Source organism: Lissotriton vulgaris, chromosome 10 (assembly GCF_964263255.1).
Source record: "Lissotriton vulgaris chromosome 10, aLisVul1.2, whole genome shotgun sequence".
NCBI lineage: Eukaryota > Metazoa > Chordata > Amphibia > Caudata > Salamandridae > Lissotriton > Lissotriton vulgaris.
This window is the reverse complement of record NC_141698.1, coordinates 521,842,644-521,864,715: the sequence shown is the minus strand read 5'-3', so window position 1 is coordinate 521,864,715 and position 22,072 is coordinate 521,842,644. Positions and strand designations below refer to the sequence as shown.

Genomic DNA, 22,072 nt, shown 5'->3' with positions numbered 1-22,072 from the left:
GTGAAACAAATTTGTGGCATGGTGCACAGCAAAGGCTATGGATCCCCTCTCTGCCCCTCTTTGAGATCCTTCTGTTCCTTCTCTCCTTGACCCAGCAGGGCTCTGATCTGGGCACTATCAAAAGTTATATTTCGCTCATCTCCGCCTTTCTATGGCTTCCAGATCAGCCTTCTCTTTTTAAGTCCCCGGTTGTTAACCGTTTTCTCAAAGGCATTACACACACGTTTCCTCCTGTGCCTTTCGTAATGCCTCAATGGGACTTAAATCTTGTCTTGACCTATCTGATGTGCGCTCCTTTTGTGCCCCTTCACAACTGGCCTTTGTCTTCACACCGTAAAGACTGCTTTCCTGGTTGCAATCACCTCTGCCAGAAGAGTGAGTGACCTCCAGGCTTTCTTCTAAACCTCCTTTCCTTTCTGTTCATCCGGACAAGGTGGTTTTAAGGACCTGTCCTTCTTTCTTGTCAAAGGTTGTCACACACTTCCACATCTGGCAGACCATCACTTTGCTCACCTTCTTTCCGCCTCTGCATCCTTCAAAAGAGGAAGAGAGGCTCCACCGTCTGGACCGAAAACGTGCGCTCTCATTCTATCTGAAGCGCACACAACAGTTCCGGTGGATGACCAGCTCTTTGTTGGCTACGTGGGTGCCAAAAAAGGTCAGGCCGTGCACAAACGGACCATCTCTCGATGGCTCGTTCTGTGCATGAAAGCATGTTACTCCTTGGCTAAGAAGGAGCCTCCTGTGGGGTTGCCTTGGGATGTGGCGTTCTCTTGCAGGACATTTGTCAGGCAGCTACATGGGCTTCGCTACACACGTTTACTAAGCATTACTGCCTTGACAGCCAAGTCCGGTGTGAGAAGTTGGCCTGATATGCAGTGCTCACTATTCTAGTGATCACTATGTATCAGTCCAATCAACCCTTATTGATGATTGGTTGTAAGTCAACCGATGGAACAGCTATCCTAGTAGCATGGACAAGAGCAGTCTTCGGGCTAAACTCTAGAGGGTGTGTTAAGCCAGCTGTTATACCATCACATATACCCTTTGAACACCAAGTGAAAGGACACCACACAAGTGTTATGAAAATAAACAGTGCATTTATTTAGATCACAACAGCCCTGTACTCTTTATGAGGACAGGGTACTAAGCACACAACAAAACTCTTACGAAAATACTTTAAGTTGCACAATTTACACAAACGCCCGAGGGGCACGGAAAACCATATACTATGGAAGTGGAATGCGAAATTACTAGCAGGTAAGTACTAATCTCATAGGGTTTGGAATCGCTAAGACTGGCCTACTGAACCTTCAGATTACTACCAGGAGGCCTAGGGGACTCGGGTGCAGAGTGTGCACTCTCACGCGGGATGCGGGACAAAGTCTATGGAGGCTAATAAAAGCAAAGTTAGTGTTCTCGGGCGAACCCAACTAGGTAGGTCAAAAACGAAAGTGGATCTAGGCACTTGGAGAGTTGTTCTACGCTGGAGCACCGGGGTGCTCGGTTTACCTAGCCCAGGGGCTGCGGCTGCATAGGGTTCAAGTGTCGTCGGAAACCCTCGTTGACGAACCAGGAGCCTGAAAGAAGTTGTTGCTGGCAGGCGACCAGTGAAGATTGTTCGGTGGATCCAAGCCTGGATCGAAGATGGAAGACACCTGTAAGCAGAGGGGACCAAGTTCTGAATCACTAGCCAGTGATTAGATGGGCACCAGGATGGCACCGGCTAGAGTCACCTCGACCAGGTGAGTGGGCGACGCTGGGCTCTGCAGTCTCACGGACTAGGAGGCGTTGTCGGCGACCAGGATGGAGGTGCGAGCTGTCCCACGATGGTTGCTGCTGTCGATGCCGCTGGATTGGGGCAACAAGTCTTGGCAAATTCAAGCCCACGCGGTGGACCTAAAATGGCGTCTGGAGTGGACCAGGAGGGTCCGGGGTGCTCCTCTTTTGGAAGGGAGCAAGAGCCAGTCTGGAGCAACCAGACCAGCAGTGGTGATGTCGTCGGTCGTCGTCGGGAAGGCCACAAACCAGCGGGCTAGTAGCCAGACAACGCGGTGAGCAGCCAAAAAGCAGAAGGGCCCCACGCAGATCTGGTGGATGCTGGAGGGCTGAACTTCGGTGCTGGAGCTGCTCAGGTTTGGGGCTTCTCGGACCCCAAAGCACTCACACGAGGATCCCTCGGCGGTCGTGCTGGATAGAAGTCGTGCAGTTCTGATGATGGCCGGTCCCTCGGTCTTGTCGCACCTACGGTTCTCAGCTTAGCTGTAGAGGTTGGTAGAGGTGCCAGGGAAGCCGGGTCTCGTCGTGCTGGTCGGTCGGATTCCGGAGGAAGGACGTGCAGCAAACCGCAGTGTTCTTAGATGGTGCCTGCGGATGCAGGGTGACTACTCCTTAGTCACAAGGGAGAAATCTTGAGAAGAAGTCGAGAGTTCCTTTCGTAGAAAGTAGTTTCTTGATTCAAAGATGATCTAATTTGGAAGGGTCCCCGCTCCTGCCTTTATCCTAAAGAAAGGGGTGGGTACGCGACTAGGTCCTGCCCTAGGGGTGGGACCAGGAAGGGGGGTGGTTACACCCCTCTCCCATGCCGGACTTTCCCCAGCTCAGGGGCTGGTGTGCCCCTGGAACTGGTTCTAGCCGGCAGATGCGTAATGAGCACCGGGGTGCCACTTGCAGTCACCTTCCTGTAAAGCCCTGCCTACCCAGGATACACAAAACCCTGTCTGGGATGGTGCTAGCACTGCCCCTGACAGGAAACCCTTTTTCCAAGCTCCCCTCGCTGGAAGGACTCCCAGCTGCAGGGGGTCAGACTTGTGTCTGTGGTGGCAGCATCCATTTTGTGATGCTGAGGCTTGAGTTAACTTTAATCGGGGTTCACAGTTACATACATGTCGTGTCCCTCTAGAAAGGTGGAATGCTAACCCCGTCGCCAGAATTGGCGAGGGGTCAGTATTCCAATTCGTATGACACCTTACTCGACATGTTTTGATAAAGCGATACCAAAGATAGCATATAACCGCGAGGATTATAATGCACTTAAGAGTATATGGTACGCGTTATCATGGAACAGCTATTAGGACTTGGTTCCGCAAGCTGCAAACGGGCTCAGCTCATGCCAGAGCACCATCTCACACGATCCCAAGCACTCTGCCTTCAGGATTGTCAAGGCCTGCCATAGGAGTGACTGATAGGAATCTGTGTGTCCATTTTAGGGTAAGATATAGGTATACTATATCTAAAGCAAAGGGTGATTACACCACCTTGCCCCAGCTGTCGTGCAGCCAGTTGTCAGATTTAGATGGCCAGCCAGGGGTGGCATAATACATGCGGCAGCCCCTGGTAGGCCCTGGGTACACCTATTCCCTGAGTTACAGGGTCTGACAAGGTGGCCCAGTACCAATTGGTAAATGCACCTAGGGTACATGTTGTAATTTAGTGAGAGAACAGCTAGGCTGTGGGTCTGATTAGCAGGCCCACAGCCAGAGAAAGTCGTAAACCAGTGAAACAAAAGCAAAATATCTGGGGTGATCATAGGATTGCAGACCCTACTCTCCTACATCCGGAGAGACGGCTTCTTTGGCCGTTCTTTTCTCTGTGACTTTAAGGTGTAATCTTGTTCGCAGACCCACCACCGGGGTTGGTATTCCTGGTTTATCTATTCTAAGGTAAGGAGTCTTTCAGATGCACAAGTTACTACTTGTGTAACGATATATCTGTAAGAGACATTAGTGATAGATTCCTTACCGCACCACCCATCCTCCCCGTTCTGCGAACGGATTTCTAGGGTTAAGGTCATCCCTTTCAGGTCCCTAGTTTTATGGCACAAGCTGTCAGTTTCTTGCATGGCTCTGCATTCCAGGCGCGGAAAGTCGTGTACAGAACTGACATCAGTGCGCATGGGTGGCGCCTAACTAGTCTCCTTGACGTCATCTCAGCGCTTATGACGCCAGCGACTGAAACTGAGCCGCACAACGCCACCTACAGATGTGCAGGTGTACTGCTGATGAGATAACTTTCCGGATCTAGTCTAACACCAGGGGATATTCTAACGTAAGGAATCTATCACTAACGTCTCTTACAGATATATCGTAGTAACTTGTGCGTCTCTACCAGATACATCGATACCGAAGGTAAGTAACTCGTTTAACCGCCAGCTTGTTATCGTAGGTAGTTGTTTGAAAGAAGCTGCATGCGATGAGCGCATTGATTTTTGTGTACCTGCCTAGGGTGAATGACCAGGATGACTGCTTGTCATATCTTAAATGGCGTGTCCATATGTTCGATGCTGTAGTCTTTAGGAACAGTCATCTACGATGTCTTTTTATAGATGTCTGCTATGTCTGGACTGTGGAGTATTGCATTTGGTGCGTTAATGTCCATGAGTTGGAGTGTGTTTGGTAGTTTGTGTGTGTGGTCATTAGTTAAATGTGCATAAGGGGGGCCTGTTTTGTGAGAATGCACTGTTCTTTAGGGTTGGGTGCAATTGTGAGAACTGCAAGTGTAGCTGACACTGTCACATGAGATCCTACCTTATAGTTACTTTCTCTTGCTACAGTGGAGCAGGAGTTCTGGACCAGTGCCCTCCCTGGTCCTAGGACCCAAACAGGTGACTCATGATCTGAAAGAAACAGTTTAGTGTTAGATTCCTTACCTAAGAATATCCCCAGGCATCAGACTTGTGAGAAGTTGGCCTGATATATGATGCTCACTAGTTCTAGTGATCACCTTGTATCAGTCCAAACAACCCTTATGGTGAGTGGTTGTAAGTCAACCTTATAGACCAGCTATCCTAATGGTAGCATGGACAAAGCAGTCTTAGGCTGAAATCTTTTGGCATGTGAAGCCAGCTGTTTTACCACATATAACCCCATGAATACCAAATGAAAGGACACCACACAGGTAGTTATGAAAATAAACAAGATTTTTATTAACTAACAAACACCTCTGAACTCTTTATGAGATCAGAGGGCTAAGCACATGACAAGACTCTTAAGAAAAATACGTTTAAGTTGCACAAATACAATGTTGCCCTAGGGGCACAACAAACCATATACTAAGTAAGTGGAATATGAAAGTCGATAAAAGGAATGGAGCTGTGCAGAGGCTGTAGGAGCGCTGGGACCACACTACCCTAACCGTAGGTAAATAATAGGAGGCCCACTGAACGCGTGTGCAGAGTGAGAACTCACACGCGAGATGCGTAACAACGTCTGTGGACAATACAGTTCAAGTAAAAGGTGAGTACGGACAATCCTGACTAGTTAGGACTAAAACGACTGTGGAACTGGACACCAGGAGAGTCAAGCTACCCTTGAGCACCTAAATGCTCTTGTTACCTCACCCTATCTAGTCAGGGACGTCCATACTCACCTATTTTAGGTAAGAGTTTACTCGAACCTATTGTTGTCAACCCAAAAGCTGACTTTTTACGATCCGGATTCTCAACAGTTCATGTGAAATCACGTGACCACAAGCTCCTTAGTGCACGAGCTTGCATTTCCCCTCAGGCTTCCCCTTGCCAGCAGCAATCGAAGGCAACACACTCACCCTCACCCACCCACCCTCACTCACCCTCACCAGCATAGCATAGCAAAACATAGCATAGCATAACAAAACATAGCAGAGGATAGGAAAACATAGAATAGCTTAACAAAGCATAACATAACACAACAAAACATACCATAGCATAACAAAACATAGAAAAACAAAACAAACCATAGCATACATAACAAAACATAGCATAGCATAACAAAACACAACAAAGCATAACAAAACACAGCAAAGCACATAGCGTAACAAAACATAGCATAACATAACAAAACATAGCATAACAAAATACAACAACGCATAGCATAACAAAACACAACAAAACATAGCATGGCTTAACAAAACATAACAAAACATATAGCATAGTAAAACACAACAAAACATACCATAGCATAACAAAACATAGCATAACAAAACAAAGCGTAGCAAAACACAACATAGCATAACAAAACCTAGAAAAACAAACCATAGCATACATAACAAAACATAGCATAGCATAACAAAACACAACAAAGCATAGCAAAACACAGCATAGCATAACAAAGCATAGCATAACAAAGCATAGCCTATCAAAACACTACAAAACATAGCATAGCATAACAAAACAAAGCATAGGATAGCAAAACATAGCATAGCGTAACAAAACATAGCATAACATAAAACATAACATAGCATAACAAAACACAACAAAACAGCATAGCTTAACAAAACATAGCATGGCTGAACAAAACATAACAAAACATAATAACATAGCAAAACACAACGTAGCATACCAACACAACAAAGCATAGCATAGCAAAACAAAGCATAGCAAAATAAAACACAACAAAACATAGCATAGCATAACAAAGCAGAGAAAAACATAGCATAGCATAACATAGCAATGCATAGCAAAACATAGCATAGCATAACATAAAACATAGCATAACATAACAAGACCCCTTGCTCCCTTCCAAAAGAGGAGCACACCGGACCCTCCTGGTCCACTCCAGACGCCGTTTCCACTCACAGCGTGAGTTGCCTTTGCCAAGGCCTGTTGACTCCGAAGCCGACACCTCCGACAGCGAGAACCTGCGTGGGACAGCTCGTGCCTCCATCCTGGTCGTCGGAGACACCACCTGGTCCACGTGGCTGCAGAGACAAGCGTCCACCTTCACCTGATCGCAACAACGACATCTGGTTCCACTCCTGGTTCCACTCCAGTCACTGGCTAGTGACTTTGAACACTGTCCCCTCTGCTTTCAGGTTCTTCTCTTCACTGATCCACCCTTGGATCGCAAAGGACATCTTCCTCCTGACCGCCTGCAGCATCTTTTCCTCCAGGCTCCATAGACTTCAATGCCGGAACTCGACACGACTTGACACCTATGCACCCGCAACCTGTGGGTGAGGTAACACGAGCATTTCGGTGCTCAAGGGTAGCTTGATTCTCCTGGTGTCCAGTTCCACAGTTGTTCTAGTCCTATCTAGTCAGGGACGTCCGTACTCCTCTTTTTCTTAAAACTGTACTGTCCACATCTCGCGTGTGAGTTCACACACGCTTTCCGTGGGCCTCCTATTACCTACCTCAAGTTAGTATAGCGTGGTCCCAGCGATCCTACAGCCTCTGGACAGCTCCATTCCTCTTATCGACTTTCACATTCCACTTACTTAGTATATGGTTTGTCGTGCACCTAGGGCACCATTGTAATTTGTGCAACTTAAACGTATTTTTCCTAAGAGATTGTCATGTGCTTAGCCCTCTGATCTCATAAAGAGTTCAGAGGTGTATGTTAGGTAATAAATATCTTGTTTATTTTCATAACAACCTGTGTGGTGTACTTTCACTTGGTATTCAAGGGGTTATATGTGGTAAAACAGCTGGCTTCACATGCCAAAAGAGTTTAGCCTAAGACTGCTTTGTCCATGCTACCATTAGGATAGCTGGTCTATAAGGTTGACTTAAAAACCAATCACCATAAGGGTTGTTGGACTGATACAAGGTGATCACTAGAACTAGTGAGCATCATATATCAGGCCAACTTCTCACTGCGGTCACTAGAGGAAGGAGACTTTATGACTTCTTTTGACCTGCAAGACGCATACTACCACATCCCTATTCACAAAGGCCACAGGAAATTCCTCCGATTCGCAGTGGCAGGTCAGCACTATCAATTCTGTGTCCTCCCATTCGGCCTAAAGTCGGCACCCAGAATTTTCACCAAGTGCCTCCCCCAGTGGCAGCCTTCCTACGTCAGCAAGGACACCAAGTCTTCCCATACCTGGACGACTGGCTGGTAAAAGCACCATCTATAAAAGGCGCAGTCAAGTCCTCCAGCGCCTGTCTCAATCTTTTCCAGCAACTAGGTCTGACGCTCAATCACGAGAAGTCAACCTTTCAGCCCTCCCGAGTTCCTACCTTTCTCGGAGCGACATTGGATACGGAATGTTCAAAAGCATTCCTATCTCAGGAAAGGAAGCACAAGCTTATCACTCTGGCCACCGCAGTGGCCTCGAGAAAAACTTTGCGGGTCCGTACTTTCAAGTCCCTCCTGGGGATGATGTCCTCATGTATCCTGCTTATTCCACACTGTCCGCTCAGAATGCGCCCTCTGCAGGAGGCCTTGACCAGGCAATGGACTCAGAGCACAGGCTCTTTCGAGGATCGCATTGTGATAACACAGCAAATGTCCAAGGCCTTGCTATGGTGGAGGTCGCCCCAAAACCTCTCGCAGGGGCTAACATTCCTGCTGCCTGCAGCTCCACACGTGATAACTACGGATGCCTCCCTAGAGGGTTGGGGAGCGGTCCTTCAAGTGCTGCAGATCAGCGGCAAGTGGACGGACCAAGAAAAGGAGCTCCATATCAATGTAAATGTAAATGTGCTTCGATTTATATAGCGCGCTTTAACCCAGGGGTCTCAAGGCGCTTGCTTAGGGAACCCATCCTGGTATTCCCCTGTGAGATACCCTGGCCGGGTATCCACAAGGTGAAAGCCAGGCATCCCGCCGCGAGGGGCCGTAGTGGAGATTAAGCAAGCTATTGCCCAGAGTCGCAGAGTGTGACCCCGTAAGTCGAGTAGGCACCGGAGCGAGAATTGTCGACTAATCGAACCCTGGTCCACGGCTAATCTCAGCTTCCGGGTCTGCCGCCTCTAACCACTGAGCCACGCTCAATCTCCTAGAGCTGATGGCAGTTTTTCTATCTCTGCAGGCTTTCCTACCACGCATCAAGAACTCCCAAGTGCTTGTCAGGACCGACAACACTATGACAATGCACTACTTGAACAAACAGGGAGGAACGCGTTCGCTCACACTATCTCGCGAATCGCAGAAAATCTGGAACTGGCTTGTGCTCCACAGTATCACTCTGTCAGCGGAGTATGTCCCAGGCAAGGACAACATCATAGCAGATGCTCTAAGCAGACCGAGATCGCAGTCCCACGGAATGGGAGCTAGAACAAGAAGTGCTGGATCACTTCTTTTCGGAATGGGGAAGACCGCAGATCGACCTTTTTGCCACCTGGGAGAACGCCACATGCCGCAACTTCGCAAGTTGGCATCCCCAACTGCGGTCCCTCTGAAATGCATTTTCCATCGCATGGCGCAACGTGTTTGCGTACGCATTTCTGCCATTTCCCCTGATACCAAGAGTCCTCCGAAAAATGAAGACAGAGCACTGCACCCTGATTCTGATTGCCCCGTTCTGGCCGAGGCAGCATTGGTTCACGGACCTCCATTGCCGCTCAGTCCACCCGCCAATCCGTCTGGGTCAACATCCGTCCCTGCTCACGATGTCCAACGGCCAGGTACAGCACCCGAATCTGAAATCTTTCAGATTATCGGCTTGGCTCCTGAGTACCGAGAGTTCTGCCAACTAGACATTCCGCAGGAGTGCAAAGATGTCCTCGCAAGAGCAGAGAGCACTAATAAGACCTATTCGTTAAAATGGAAACGCTTTTGCCTTTGGTGTAAAGACAAAGATCTACATCCCTTTAAGGCTACTCCGGAGTAGTTACTACCATATCTGCTACACCTGGCACAGGCGGGACTTGCGCATGCCTCTATCAGAGTACATCTGGCAGCAATTTCTCGCTTTACAAGAACTTCAAAAGGACCCTCTCTCTGGTCACACCGGTTAATAAAACGATTTCTTAAGGGACTTTACTGATCCTTTCCTCGCCCACGGAGAGTTCCACCGACATGGCATCTTAATGTGGTCCTCAACCAGTTGATGAAGCACACTTTTGAGCTAATTCACAGAGCAGATGTCCAATAAATCTCCTGGAAAACGGCCCTTCTATTGGCCCTGACCTCAGCAAGAAGGGTCAGCGAACTACAGGCTCTTTCCATACAAAATCCCTTCATGCAGTTCAAGGAAGACAGAGTGGTTTTGAGAACTAACCCTCGATATATTCCTAAGGTCCCGTCGGACTTTCATTTAAATGAACCTCTAGTCCTCCGATCTTTCTTCCCAAATCCCAGCACTGCAGCTGAAAGATCCCTGCACTCTTTGGACCTGAAGAGGTGTCTTAAATTTTACCTCGACAAAACAAAACACTTTAGGAGAACTAATCAGCTTTTCATCGCTTTCAGTAGACCAAGAAAAAGCATGCCGCTTTCCAAGCAAAGTATTTCACGATGGATATCTTCGGCAATTGCCTTTTGCCACGACAAAGCAGGATGTCCGTTGCACTCCAAAGTAAGAGCTCATTCTACAAGAGCTGTGTCAACATCGGCAGCGTTCTTTGCTGGGGTGCCAATATTGGACATTTGCAGGGCAGCGACCTGGAAGTCGCCGCACACCTTCACCAGGCACTACTGCCTTGATAAGGAACGGATGCAGGATGCAGCAGTAGGCCAGGCTGTGCTTCGCCATCTATTCCAGTGAGGTGAGCCTTCCTCCTTCCCGCCATCCTTTGCTGATATGCACATTTATTTACTTATTTCTTGCTACTTGTTGATGGCTCTTAGTTGCATGATATGTATTATCTCAAACTACTGTATGCTGTTCCATTAGAAATGTGCATAATGTCCTGCTTACAATTCTGATTCAGGCATGTGAATCTATGAAAGACACCCATAATACTGGATAAGAAATCTGTTACTTACCTGTAACTGCAGTTATCCAGTATTGGTGTCTTTCATAGATTCATATGCAACCCTCCCGCCTCCCCTGGAAGGACTCACTTCTTTCTCTAACAAGTATTGCGCCTACCTAGCTTGGTGCGTACGAAAATCTGAGCGACTGAGGCTCCTGACCGGAAGGTTCTAGAGGGAGGTGGTAGCTGATTGGCTACCTTCTGGAGTTTGGTCCTTTTTACAAAAGGACATAGATAGGCTACTAAAGCAAGGCCCTTAGGCCTACTTTTCTCTATGTATGTATATAGGACATTACTTTTCTATGTACCGGAGACTCCCGTCTCGACGACGGGGATTGATTCAGGCATGTGAATCTATGAAAGACACCAATACTGGATAACTGCAGTTACAGGTAAGTAACGCATTTCATCCAAAGCCTACCAGGGGCTGCAGCATGTATTATGCCACCCCTGGCTGGCCATATACATTGACACAACTGGCTGATCACTCAGCTGGGGCAAGGTCGTGTAATCACACCTTGCTTAGGTATAGTATCCCTATACCTACCATTACATATGGACACATATATACCTATAAGTCTCTCCTATGGCAGGCCTGAACAATCCTAGATGTAGAGTGCTTGGTTTTATGTGAGATTGTGCTCTAGCATGAGCTGAGCCTGTCTGCAGCTTTCGGAACCATGTCCTTATAGCTGTTCTATGATAATGCCATACCATATACGCTTAAGTGCATTATAATCCTCGTGATTAATGCTAAATTTGGTTTGGCTTTATCAAAACATGTTGTGTAAGGTGTCATACGCTTTGGAATACTACCCAGTCTCCCCCCCCCCCCCTTCCCCCGCACCAGTAGCATTACACCCTCCTACCGGGAGAAGACATGTAGTTGTAGCTTTACCCAGTTAAAGTTAAACAGAGTCTGACCCCCTGCAGCTGGGAGCCCTTCCAGCGAAGGAGGCCTGGACAATAGGTTTCCTGCCACCTCCCCAGACAGGCCATAGTGTATTGGGGCAGGGTGGGTTGAATGAAATGACACTGCCTGGGGCACACAAGGTGCTCCATGCATAGTCCGGTTCAAACCAGTTGCTGGGGCACTCCAGCTCTGGCGTGAAACTGGACAAAGGGAAAGGGGTGTAACCACCCCATTCCCTGGTCCCACCCATATGAGGGGCCTAGCAAGTAATCCAGCCCCTTTAATTCGTATAAAGCTAGGAGCGGAGTCTAGAGACTTTAGATTATCCTGAACTGAAACTCTGAAACGAAACTCTGGACCTTCGACTAGAAGACTGAAGAATCTCCCTTGTGGTAAAGGAGTGACCACCCTGTGCAAACAGGCACCACCTAGCGAATTGCCGGTTTGCTTTGTCGCCGCTCCCCAAGGATCCCGACGACCCTGCTTCACAGGACTGGACTTCCAGACTTCCCCGACCCACACCTCCAGCAAAGCTGAGACCCGTGGCGCACACGAAAGACATGGGACTGGACACCTGGCCATTTTTCTCTTTGCTAAATTGTGCAGCTTCTGAGGCGTCCCCGAAGGTGTGCATTGGGACTTAAAAAGCCCCAACTCAGTCATAAGTGAACCGAAGCTCAGCCCTCCGCACTCCACGAGTGCCGCGTAGGGCCTGCTCTTGCATTTCCTCTCGACGCGTCTTCGCGGTTGCTAGCCTGCTGGCTAGTGGCCATCTTGAAGACTCCATTTTGAAACAACGCTGCTTGCCTGGTTGCTCTGGGCTTGCTCTTGCTTTCCTGAAAAGGGGAAGCTCCACAGACCTTGCTGGTCTGTACAAGAAGCCGATCTTCACTTCCTGCGTGGGTTGCCTTTGCCAAGGCTTGCTGACTCAAATCCGGAAGCCGACACCGCCAACAGCGAGAGCCTTTGTGGGACAGTCTGTATCCAGCGTCTGGTCGTCGTCTACGCCTCCTGGTCCACGTGACTGCAGAGACAAGCTTCACTTCTTCACCTGTTTGCAGCTCGACATCGCCTGGTTCCTTCCTGGTCACTGGCTAGTGACCCAGACTCTGTCCCCTCTGCTTTCAGGTTCTTCATTTCTTCGATCCACCCTCGGATCAATCCGGACATCTTCCTCTGATCGCCTGCAGCATCTTCTTGCAGCTCTCCATAGGAATCGATGACGAAACCTGACACGACTTCACACCTATGCACCCGGCTTCCCTGGGTGAGGTAACTCGAATACTCCGGTGCTCCCGTGGGTAATAACTATCCAAGTGTCCTGTTTCAACTGGGTTTCCCCGCAAGTCCACCCGGACTGTCCGAAATCAACTAGTTTCTAACTTTTACGTTCCCATTGAAAGTCGCATGTGTGTTTAGACACTGCACACTCATCCTGTGAGACTCCTACTTCCTAACCTGTGGTTGTTCAGTGTAGTTCCAGCGATGCCTTAAGCCTATTCACCTGTTCTGAAGTGGTTCTTATACTACTTACTTAGTATATGGTTCTTGAGGCCCCTAGGGCATAATTGTATTTGTGCAACTTATAGTATGCTTATTAAGTAACTTGTGCTGTACCTCGAACTCTCACCTCATAAAGCGTGCAGAGGGGTTGTGTTAGTAATAAATACATATATATTTGATATATTCCTTGTTTGGTGTCCTTTCATTTGGTATTCAAGGGGTTATTATTGGTAAAACAATTGGCTTCACATGCTCTCTGAAGTATTAGCCTAAGACTGCTTTGTCCATGCTACCACTAGGATAGCTGGTCTATAAGGTTGACTTTACAACCATCACCATAAGGGTTGTTTGGACTGATACAGGGTGCCCACTGGAATAGTGGACATCACTTATCCGGCCAACTTCTCACACAGTCCACATCCACCCCCGCAGCATCTGCCTCAAAGCCCTCCTAGTCCGAGCTTTCAGACCCATTTGAGGACTGGGGGGGGGGCAGGGTCCGCCATCACCTCATCCACTGGCGCAACATCACTTCGGACAGGTGGGTGCTGCAAATTGTCCGAAGGGGCTACTCCCTGCCCTTTGAGTCGACCCCTCCAGCCATGCCACTGCAGTACCACCACGTGTCGGGGGGATCACTTGGAACTTCTGCAAGAGGAAGTATTGGTCCTCTTGGCCAAGGGGGTCATTGAGCGCGTTCCTGAGCCAGAATTAGGGTGTGGTTGTTATTCCCACTACTTTCTGGTTCCCAAGAAGGGCAAAGGGGGCCTACGCCCTATCTTGGACCTGCGTAACGTCAACAGCTTCCTCCGGAAGGAGAAGTTCAAGATGCTGACTTTGGCTCAGGTCTTAGCTGCCTTGGACCCCGGAGACTGGATGGTAGCGTTGGACTTGCAGGACACTTATGTTCGAGGCATGTGGGCTGCTGAATTCATATCTGCGCATAGATCGCCGCCAAGTGTTGGGTTCTGATGATTGCACATTGTTGTCCTGGAAGAGTGTTCGAAGTATCACAAGATAGGTGGCACCTCCCCTGGACTACAGTGCGCATGGGCATCCTCTCCATCCTCCAATTGTTTTTCGCCATTGTGGCAGAGATGGAGTATGATACAGTAAGTGATGTCCATGCTTGAGATTAATTCTGAGTGCTACAGCTGCGACAGGCACCGGGGCGGAGGGCGGGCGATATGAATGTCAGCAGCCCTACCTGCCAAGAACAGATGCATACTGGTAAGTAGCATATTCCGTTCGAGGCATGTGGGCTGCTGAATTCATATCTGTGCATATAATAAATAGCTGTCTCCCCCTTAGCGGTGGTTGCCCGTGCCAGCTGCAGCAGTCTGAAAAAGAGTCCTGAGAACAGCCTGTCCTACAGCAGCTTGCTGTTTGGAGTGTACATCCACGCAGTAGTGTTTAGTAAATGTATGTATGGTGGACCATGTGGCTGCTCTACATATATCCTCTAGAGGAATGTAACCTAGGAAAGCCATGGATGCCCCTAACTTGCGTGTTGAATGCGCTCTTTGGGGAACTGTTAATGTGCGTTTAGCTTTTTGATAACAAATCTGTATGCACTTAACAATCCATCTGGCTACACCTAATTTGGAAATGTGGTTGCCTTTCTGCTGTGGTGCACAGATATGAATGTCAGCAGCCCTACATGCCAAGAACAGATGCATACTGGTAAGTAGCATATTCCTTCCACATCCCCGTCCTGCCGGCCCACCGGCGTTACCTGCGGTTCACGGTATGCCACGAGCACTTTTAATTCACCGTGCTCCCCTTTGGCCTTACCAGAGCCCCACGGGTGTTCACGAAAGTGATGGCGGTCGTCGCAGCTCATCTGCGCAGATAAGGGGTGTCAGTCTTCCCCTATCCCGACGACTGATTGTTGAAGGCGGGCTCACCCCAGACAGTAGTCCGCCACCTCCAGACTACGGCCGACCACCTGTGTCCCTCTCAAAAGTTGCTCTTCATCAGGGCGGTTCTGGATTTGGCGCAGTTTCAGGTTTATCCTCCCGAACAGCGGGTCCGAAGCTGCTGGCAGCGCCGCGGAGGGCCCAGCGCAAGGCAAGGGATCCGGTGATGCCTCAGGGGAGGAAGGAGACGCCAGCGAGGCCTGCAAAGCTGCTGCATATGTCTCCATCTGGACTCTCGACGCCCCAGCACCGGTAAACGGTGGATAGGACGACACGCGAGCCTCATCACCCACGGAGAGCCCACGCAACGGCAGGCCGGAAACCAGCCCCGGGGACATACCGCAACACTTACCCACCGGGGAGCGACGCTCACGTGACATCGGAGAAGGGCGAGGACGACAACCACGGTCGTATCTAAAGCAGTCCGCCGAAGCAGACCCGAGGGTAGGACGTCGCCTTTATCCAGAGTCTCAGTCAGGTTGACGCTGCGGCTTTTGGGGCTGATGGCCTCCTGCATCCTTCTGGTGCATCACGCCAGGTGGCAGATGCGAGCTCTGCAGAGGGACCTGAAGTTTCAGTGGACCCAGCATCAGGGCAACTTGTCCGACCATGTCTTGATCTCGGAGGGCACTGCAAGACAGTTGCAGTGGTGGCTCACGGACTGTGATTGGGTAAGCGGCAGATCCCTCTTCCTACCCCAACCGGAGCACGTAGTTGTGACTGACGCGTCCCTCCTGGGCTTGGGTGGCCATATGGGAGAGACTGAGATCAGAGTCCTCTGGTCTCCGGTGGAGTACCCAGCTCCACATCAACCTTCTGGAGCTGTGGGCGATACTACTTGCACTGAAAGCATTCCTCCCCTCTGTCCGGGGGAGTGTAGTGCAGGCGTTCACGGACAACACCACTGCCATGTGGTACTCCCAACAAACAGGGCGGGTGGGGTTATTGACCCTGTGCCAGGAGGCTCTGTGCCTCAGGCAGTGGCTGGAACATCAGGGCGTGACCCTAGTGGTTGAACACCTGGCAGGTTCCCTGAACGCCAGGTCGGACTAATGGCGTCTGAACTCTGAGGTGGTGCATGGTCTCTTTCAGCAGTGGGGAGAGCCTTGGTTGGATCTATTCGCCACAGAAGAGAACGCGCAATGTCATCAGTTCTGCGCGTTGGAATTTCCAAGGCAGCACTCGCTCGGAGACGCTTTTCGTCGCGAGTGGAGTTGCGGTCTGTTGTACGCCTTTCCGCCTATACCACTTCTGCCCAGAGTGCTGAAGAAGATCAGACGCGACCGGGCCCAAGTTATCCCTGTGGCTCCGGACTGGGCTCGAAGATACTGGTATCCCGAGCTACTCAGCATGTCTGTCGATCCCCCGATTCGTCTGCCTCTTCAGGAGGACCTTCTGTGACAGCAGCAGGGGACGGTCCTCCACCCGAACCTGTCCAGCCTCCACCTACATGCGTGGAGATTGAGCGGCGACAGTTGAGGCCATTTGACTTGCCTCCTGAAGTATATGATGTGATATTGGCAGCTAGGCGTCCCTCCACAAAATCGGTATAGGCCTGCAGGTGGAACACATTTGTGGCATTGTGCACAGCAAAGGCTGTGGACCCTCTTTCTGAGGTTCTCCTCTTCCTTCTTTCTCTTGCCCAGCAGGGCTCTGCTCTGGGCATTATCAAGGGCTACCTCTCTGCCATTTCCGCCTTTCTAAGGCTACCTGATCAGCCGTCTTTGTTCAAGTTCCCGGTTGTAAATAGGTTCTTGAAGGGCATCACTCATATGTTTCCACCTGTTCCTTTCATGATGCCCCAGTGGGACTTGAACCTTGTTCTGACTTATCTGATCTGCACTCCCTTCGAGCCACTTCATAACTGTCCTCTTCGTCTTCTCACTCTTAAGACTGCATTCCTGGTTGCCATCACCTCTGCCAGGAGAGTGAGTGAGCTCCAGGCTTTTTCTTCACAACCTCCTTTCCTTTCTGTCCATCCGGACAAAGTTGTGTTGCGGACGTGACCCTCTTTACTGCCCAAGGTAGTCACAGCCTTCCACATCGGGCAGTCCATCACCTTGCCCACTTTCTTTCCGCCTCCGCATCGCTCGAAAGAGGAAGAGCGGCTCCACCGTCTGGACCCAAAACGTGAGCTCTCATACTACCTGGATCGCACACGCCAGTTCCGGGTGGATGACCAACTCCTTGTTGGTTACGTGGGCGCTAAGAAAGGACAGGCGGTGCACAAGCGAACCATTTCTCGGTGGGTCGTCTTGTGCATCAAGGCATGCTATTCTTTGGCTAAAAAGGAGCCTCCTGTTGGGCTGAGGGCTCATTCCACTCAGGCCATGGCGGCTACTACTGCCCTGGGTCAGGGAGTCCCCTTGCAGGACGTCTGACGATTTGACTTGCACTGAAGGCATTCCTTCCCTCTGTCCTGGGAAGTGTAGTGCAGGTGTTCACGGACAACACCACCGCCATGTAGTACTGCAAGAAACAGAGTGGGGTGGGGTCGTGGACCCTTTGTCAGGAGGCTCTGCGCCTCTGGACATGGCTGGAACACTAAGTGTACTGCTACGCATAACTTTCCGGATCCAGTCTGGCGCCTGAGGATATTCTAAGGTAAGGCATCTAACACTAACTACTGTTTCTTACAGATATATCGTTACCGAAGGTAAGTAACTTGTGCTTTGTTCCTATACCCAGTGTTATTGGCTGTTTCTACTCTTGGCTGTGGATGCTCATGCAATGTGACGTCCTGGTGAGTTGAGTCAAATAGGGGAAGAGTTAAGAAGTGGAAATCAGATACTTCTTATATAGATGGATGCTGAAGAATGCAATGATGCCACTTCATGTAGGAATCGATGTTGGGAAATTACATGCCCTTCTGTGTTAATTTATTGCAAAAGTTTAATCACTTTAGACCTAGTAATGAGGTTTGATATGGGCACTAATGCTGATTTGTATGTATTTGCAGCATTTATATGTATGCTTCTTTCTTTTTTCTACAAGTTCAAATTTGCTATTGTTATGATGGGTCGGCATCAGTACATTAATGAAGAGGAGTATGAAGTCAATTTGAAAGATTTTGAGCCTCAGCCTGGTGAGTATCAATATTATTTTTGTAAAAACCAAGTTAATTGTCACAGGTACTGAAAAATAAATATTAGTGTTTTTTTGATTATGAAAGCTCTCTATTGCAACTTTTAGGTGTTTTCAAACACGTATAATTGTAGGGCTTTACATTGCACCAGAAATGTTTGATAATGTTGTTATAATACATGGAGTTCTGTAATCTCTGTATGTTCGCTTGTCTCTAATTTGTTTATACTCTGTGTTGTTTGACGCAGCTGGGTGCTAACTATTCAGGAAAGACGTCAGAACTAGACTATTTTAAGAGATTACTGTTGATGTCTGACGTGTCAAAGCCTGCTGCCAGCAGCCGAGGGCAATTACAAATCAGGTCACAAAGCATAATTGAAGCAGCCGCTTTGCAATGAAAAACTGAATATTGCTTTTCTTTCTTCAGGTCCATTTTTCTAGTTTGCCATGACCAGTAGAAAAAAACTTGTTTATTTCGTGCAATCTTTGACTACTCCTTAGTCACAAGGGAGAAATCTTAGGAAGAAGTCTTGAGTTCCTTTCATAGAAAGTAGTTTCAGGATTCAAAGATGACCTAATTTGGAAGGGTCCCCGCTCCCGCCTTTATACTAAAGAAAGGGGCTGGTACGGGACTAGGTCCTGCCTATGGGTGGGACCAGGAATGGGGGTGGTAACACCCCTCTCCCATGCCGGACTTTCCCCAGCTCAGGGGCTGGTGTGCCCCTGGAACTGGTTCAAACTGGCAGATGCACAGTGAGCACCGGGGTGCCACTTGCAGTCACCTTCCTATTCAGCCCTGCCTACCTAGGATACACAAAACCCTGTTTGGGTCGGTGCCAGCACCGCCCCTGACAGGAAACCCTTTGTCCAAGCTCTCCTCGCTGGAAGGACTCCCAGCAGCAGGAGGTCAGACTTGTGTCTGTGGTGGCAGCATCCATTTTGTGATGCTGAGGCTCGAGTTAACTTTAACCGGGGTTCACAGTTACATACATGTCGTGTCCCTCTAGAAGGGTGGAATGCTAACCCCGTCGCCAGAATTGACGAGGGGTTAGTATTCCAATTCGTATGACACCTTACTCGACATGTTTTGATAAAGCGATACCAAAGATAGCAAATAACCGCGAGGATTATAATGCACTTAAGAGTATATGGTACGCGTTATCATAGAACAGCTATTAGGACTTGGTTCCGCAAGCTGCAGACGGGCTCAGCTCATGCCAGAGCACCATCTCACATAATTCCAAGCACTCTGCCTTCAGGATTGTTAAGGCCTGCCATAGAAGTGACTGATAAGAATCCATGTGTCCATTTTAGGGTTAGCTATAGGTATACTATATCTACAGCAATAATAATAATAATAATAAAGGGATCTTATCATGCGCGAACTTAGCCCAATGGGTATCAAGGCGCCTAATTCCAAATCCAGCTCATAACAAAAGAACTCTGCAGCTCAACCTATCTGAAAGAAACACGTTAGTGTTAGATTCCTTACCTTAGAATATCCCCAGGCGTCAGTCTGGATCCGGAAACTTTTGCGTAGCAGTACCCCTGCGCGTCGGTAGGCGTCGTCTGCAGGCGTCCCCTGCGGCTCCGCGTCCGTCGTCGGCGTCGTGCGCCGTGATGACGTCGCTGGAGTACATAGACGCCGCCTCCGCGCGCTGACGTCAGTTCTTCTTTTTTCCGCGCCAGTGGACGCAGATCTGGAAGAGCAGTACTCCGGTCTTTGACCAAGTTTTTCGACTTTTTTTTTTTCTCTATTGTGCCTGATAGGATGCCTGGATTTAAGAATTGCGATGACTGTGAGCGCACGATGTCGGTCACAGACCATCACCGCCTCTGCCTCCGGTGTCTGGGCCCCGACCACGACGTGGAATCGTGCCTCGACTGCCGGGCCCTTACCAACAAGGCTAGGCGGGAGCGGTCCCGCAAGCTGCTGGAGCTCCGGGTGTCGGCCCCACGTCGGGACCGGGAGCGGTCCCGGTCCGGCCGGAGGTCGGGGGAGCGTTCGAGGGAGCGGTCGCGGAGCCGCGCTGGGCGCTCCGGAAGTCGACACCACTCGTCAGGCTCGTCAGGTAGGAAGCACAAGAAGTCGGGGCGTCGTCATCGTACCCCCGACTCCCCCCGACGCTCGCGCGATGCGGCCGGGGGCTCGGGTGACCCCAACCCCGCGGCTCCGCGAGAGTCGCCGGCGCGGCCTGCCTCATACCCTCCGGTCCCTGGGCATGGCGCGACGCCTGAGGAGATCGAGGCGTTCCTCATGGCCATGAGGGCGCTCGCTTCTCCGACGGGGCCTACGGCGCCTTCGGGCCCAGTGCTACCGTCTGGGGGCCCTGGCGGTTCGGGTGTCCCTGCCTCGGCGCCGTCGGGTGCTCCGGGCCCGGCGTCGCCGACGGCTCCGACCCCGGCGCCGCAGGGGCCTTCGGGATCGGCGCCGGCTGGTCTTCCGGCCTCCCCGGCGCCGTTGCCATCGGGGTTACCCCCGGCGCCGTCCCCGCGCGGCGCCGGTTCTCCACTGCCGGTTCCGGCCGGCGGTGGGGTTCCGGCGCCGGCTCCGGGCGGCGCCGTCCCCTTACCTTCTCCGACGCCGGACGCGGCGCCGGATGGGCGTCGCACGACGCCGGTCCCGGCGCCGATGGGGCCCATGAACCCCGAGGAGCCGGTCTTCATCATTGACTCCGAATACGGAGAGGATGAGGAGTACGGTGAAGGTTGGGAGGGGTCCGAGGACCCTCTGGCTCGCGAGTGCCAGTATGACCCGGACTGGACGGGTGACTTGGGGGATGCCAGTGGTTTGGACGACTCCCCTAACCCTGGTTTGATCTCTCCTCCAACCGTGGCATCGGTGGAGGGAGCTGCCTATTCTGTGGTGCTGATGAGGGCTGCCAAGGCCTTAAACCTTGAGCTCCCCGTCGCGGCCGTGAGGCCTAACATCCTCACCGAGGTCTTCAAGCCGCAGTCATGCCCTTTGGAGCCTCTGCTGCCGTTTAATGAAGCCTTGTCTGACGTTCTGTTGGGCACGTGGTCCAGGCCCGCTTCAGGTGCGCCTGTTGATCGGAACGTGGCCAGGCGCCACCGTCCTTGTCCGGACGACCCCAAGTACCTGTCTACCCACCCCACTCCTGAGAGTCTGGTGATCCAGGCCTCGACCTCCCAGTCCGCATTCCCGTCGGCCCCGCCCGACCGGGAATCCAAGAGGTATGACCAGTTTGGAAAGAAGGTCTTCTCGTCCATTAGTTTGGGCCTGCGGTCTTGCAACACCGCCTGCCTCTTGGGCCGCTACACCCACTCTGTGTGGGATACGGTCGCGGAGCTGCTGCCAGAATGCCCCATGGAGGTGCGGGCAAAGCTCGGTCAAGCTGTAGCTGAGGGCCGGGATGCAGCGAAATATTCCATTCGGTGTGGTCTTGATACGACCGACTCGCTGGGCAGGGCTATGTCTACGACGGTGGCGATTCGCCGTCACGCCTGGCTGAGATCCGCCAATTTTTCGGCTGATGTCCAAAATACCCTGATGGACATGCCGTTTGATGGCTGTCACCTGTTCGGTGACAAAGCGGACCACGCGCTGGAACGCTTCAAGGACTCCAGGGTCACGGCCAAGTCCTTGGGTCTCTCGACCCAGCGTCAGCAACCGGGTTCGTTTCGTCCCTTTCGTGGCCAAGGAAGGGGCGCCCCCACACGTGCTGCCAGCCACGCGCCGCAACAATCCTTCCAACGCGGTGGCGGCCGTGGAAACCGCCGTGGTGGCGGTCGGGGACAACGGCGGGGTCAGACCACACCTTCCCCCGCAGCATCTACCCCAAAATCCTCCTAGTCCGTGCTTTCGGCCCCATGTGACGCCAGTGGGTGGCAGGGTTCGCCATCACCACGCTCACTGGCGCACGATCACTTCGGACAGGTGGGTGCTGCAAATTGTCCGAAGGGGCTACTCCCTCCCCTTCGAGACCTCTCCTCCAGCCATGCCACCGCAGAACCACCGTGTGTCGGGGGACCACTTGACACTTCTGCAGGAGGAAGTTACGGCCCTCT

The 22,072-nt window shown here is 50.9% G+C and overlaps 1 protein-coding gene across 2 annotated transcripts in view; it reads left to right on the top strand.

Annotated features, from left to right (window-relative positions):
• The window catches only part of USP7 (ubiquitin specific peptidase 7), a 1,528,604-nt gene that overhangs the window by 1,490,705 nt on the left and 15,827 nt on the right, over nt 1-22,072 (top strand). For both annotated transcript variants that reach the window (XM_086941365.1, XM_086941366.1), the window contains exon 30: nt 17,954-18,044. In XM_086941365.1, the coding sequence (XP_086797491.1) occupies nt 17,954-18,044 (91 nt within the window). The remainder of the gene's footprint in view (nt 1-17,953; nt 18,045-22,072) is intronic.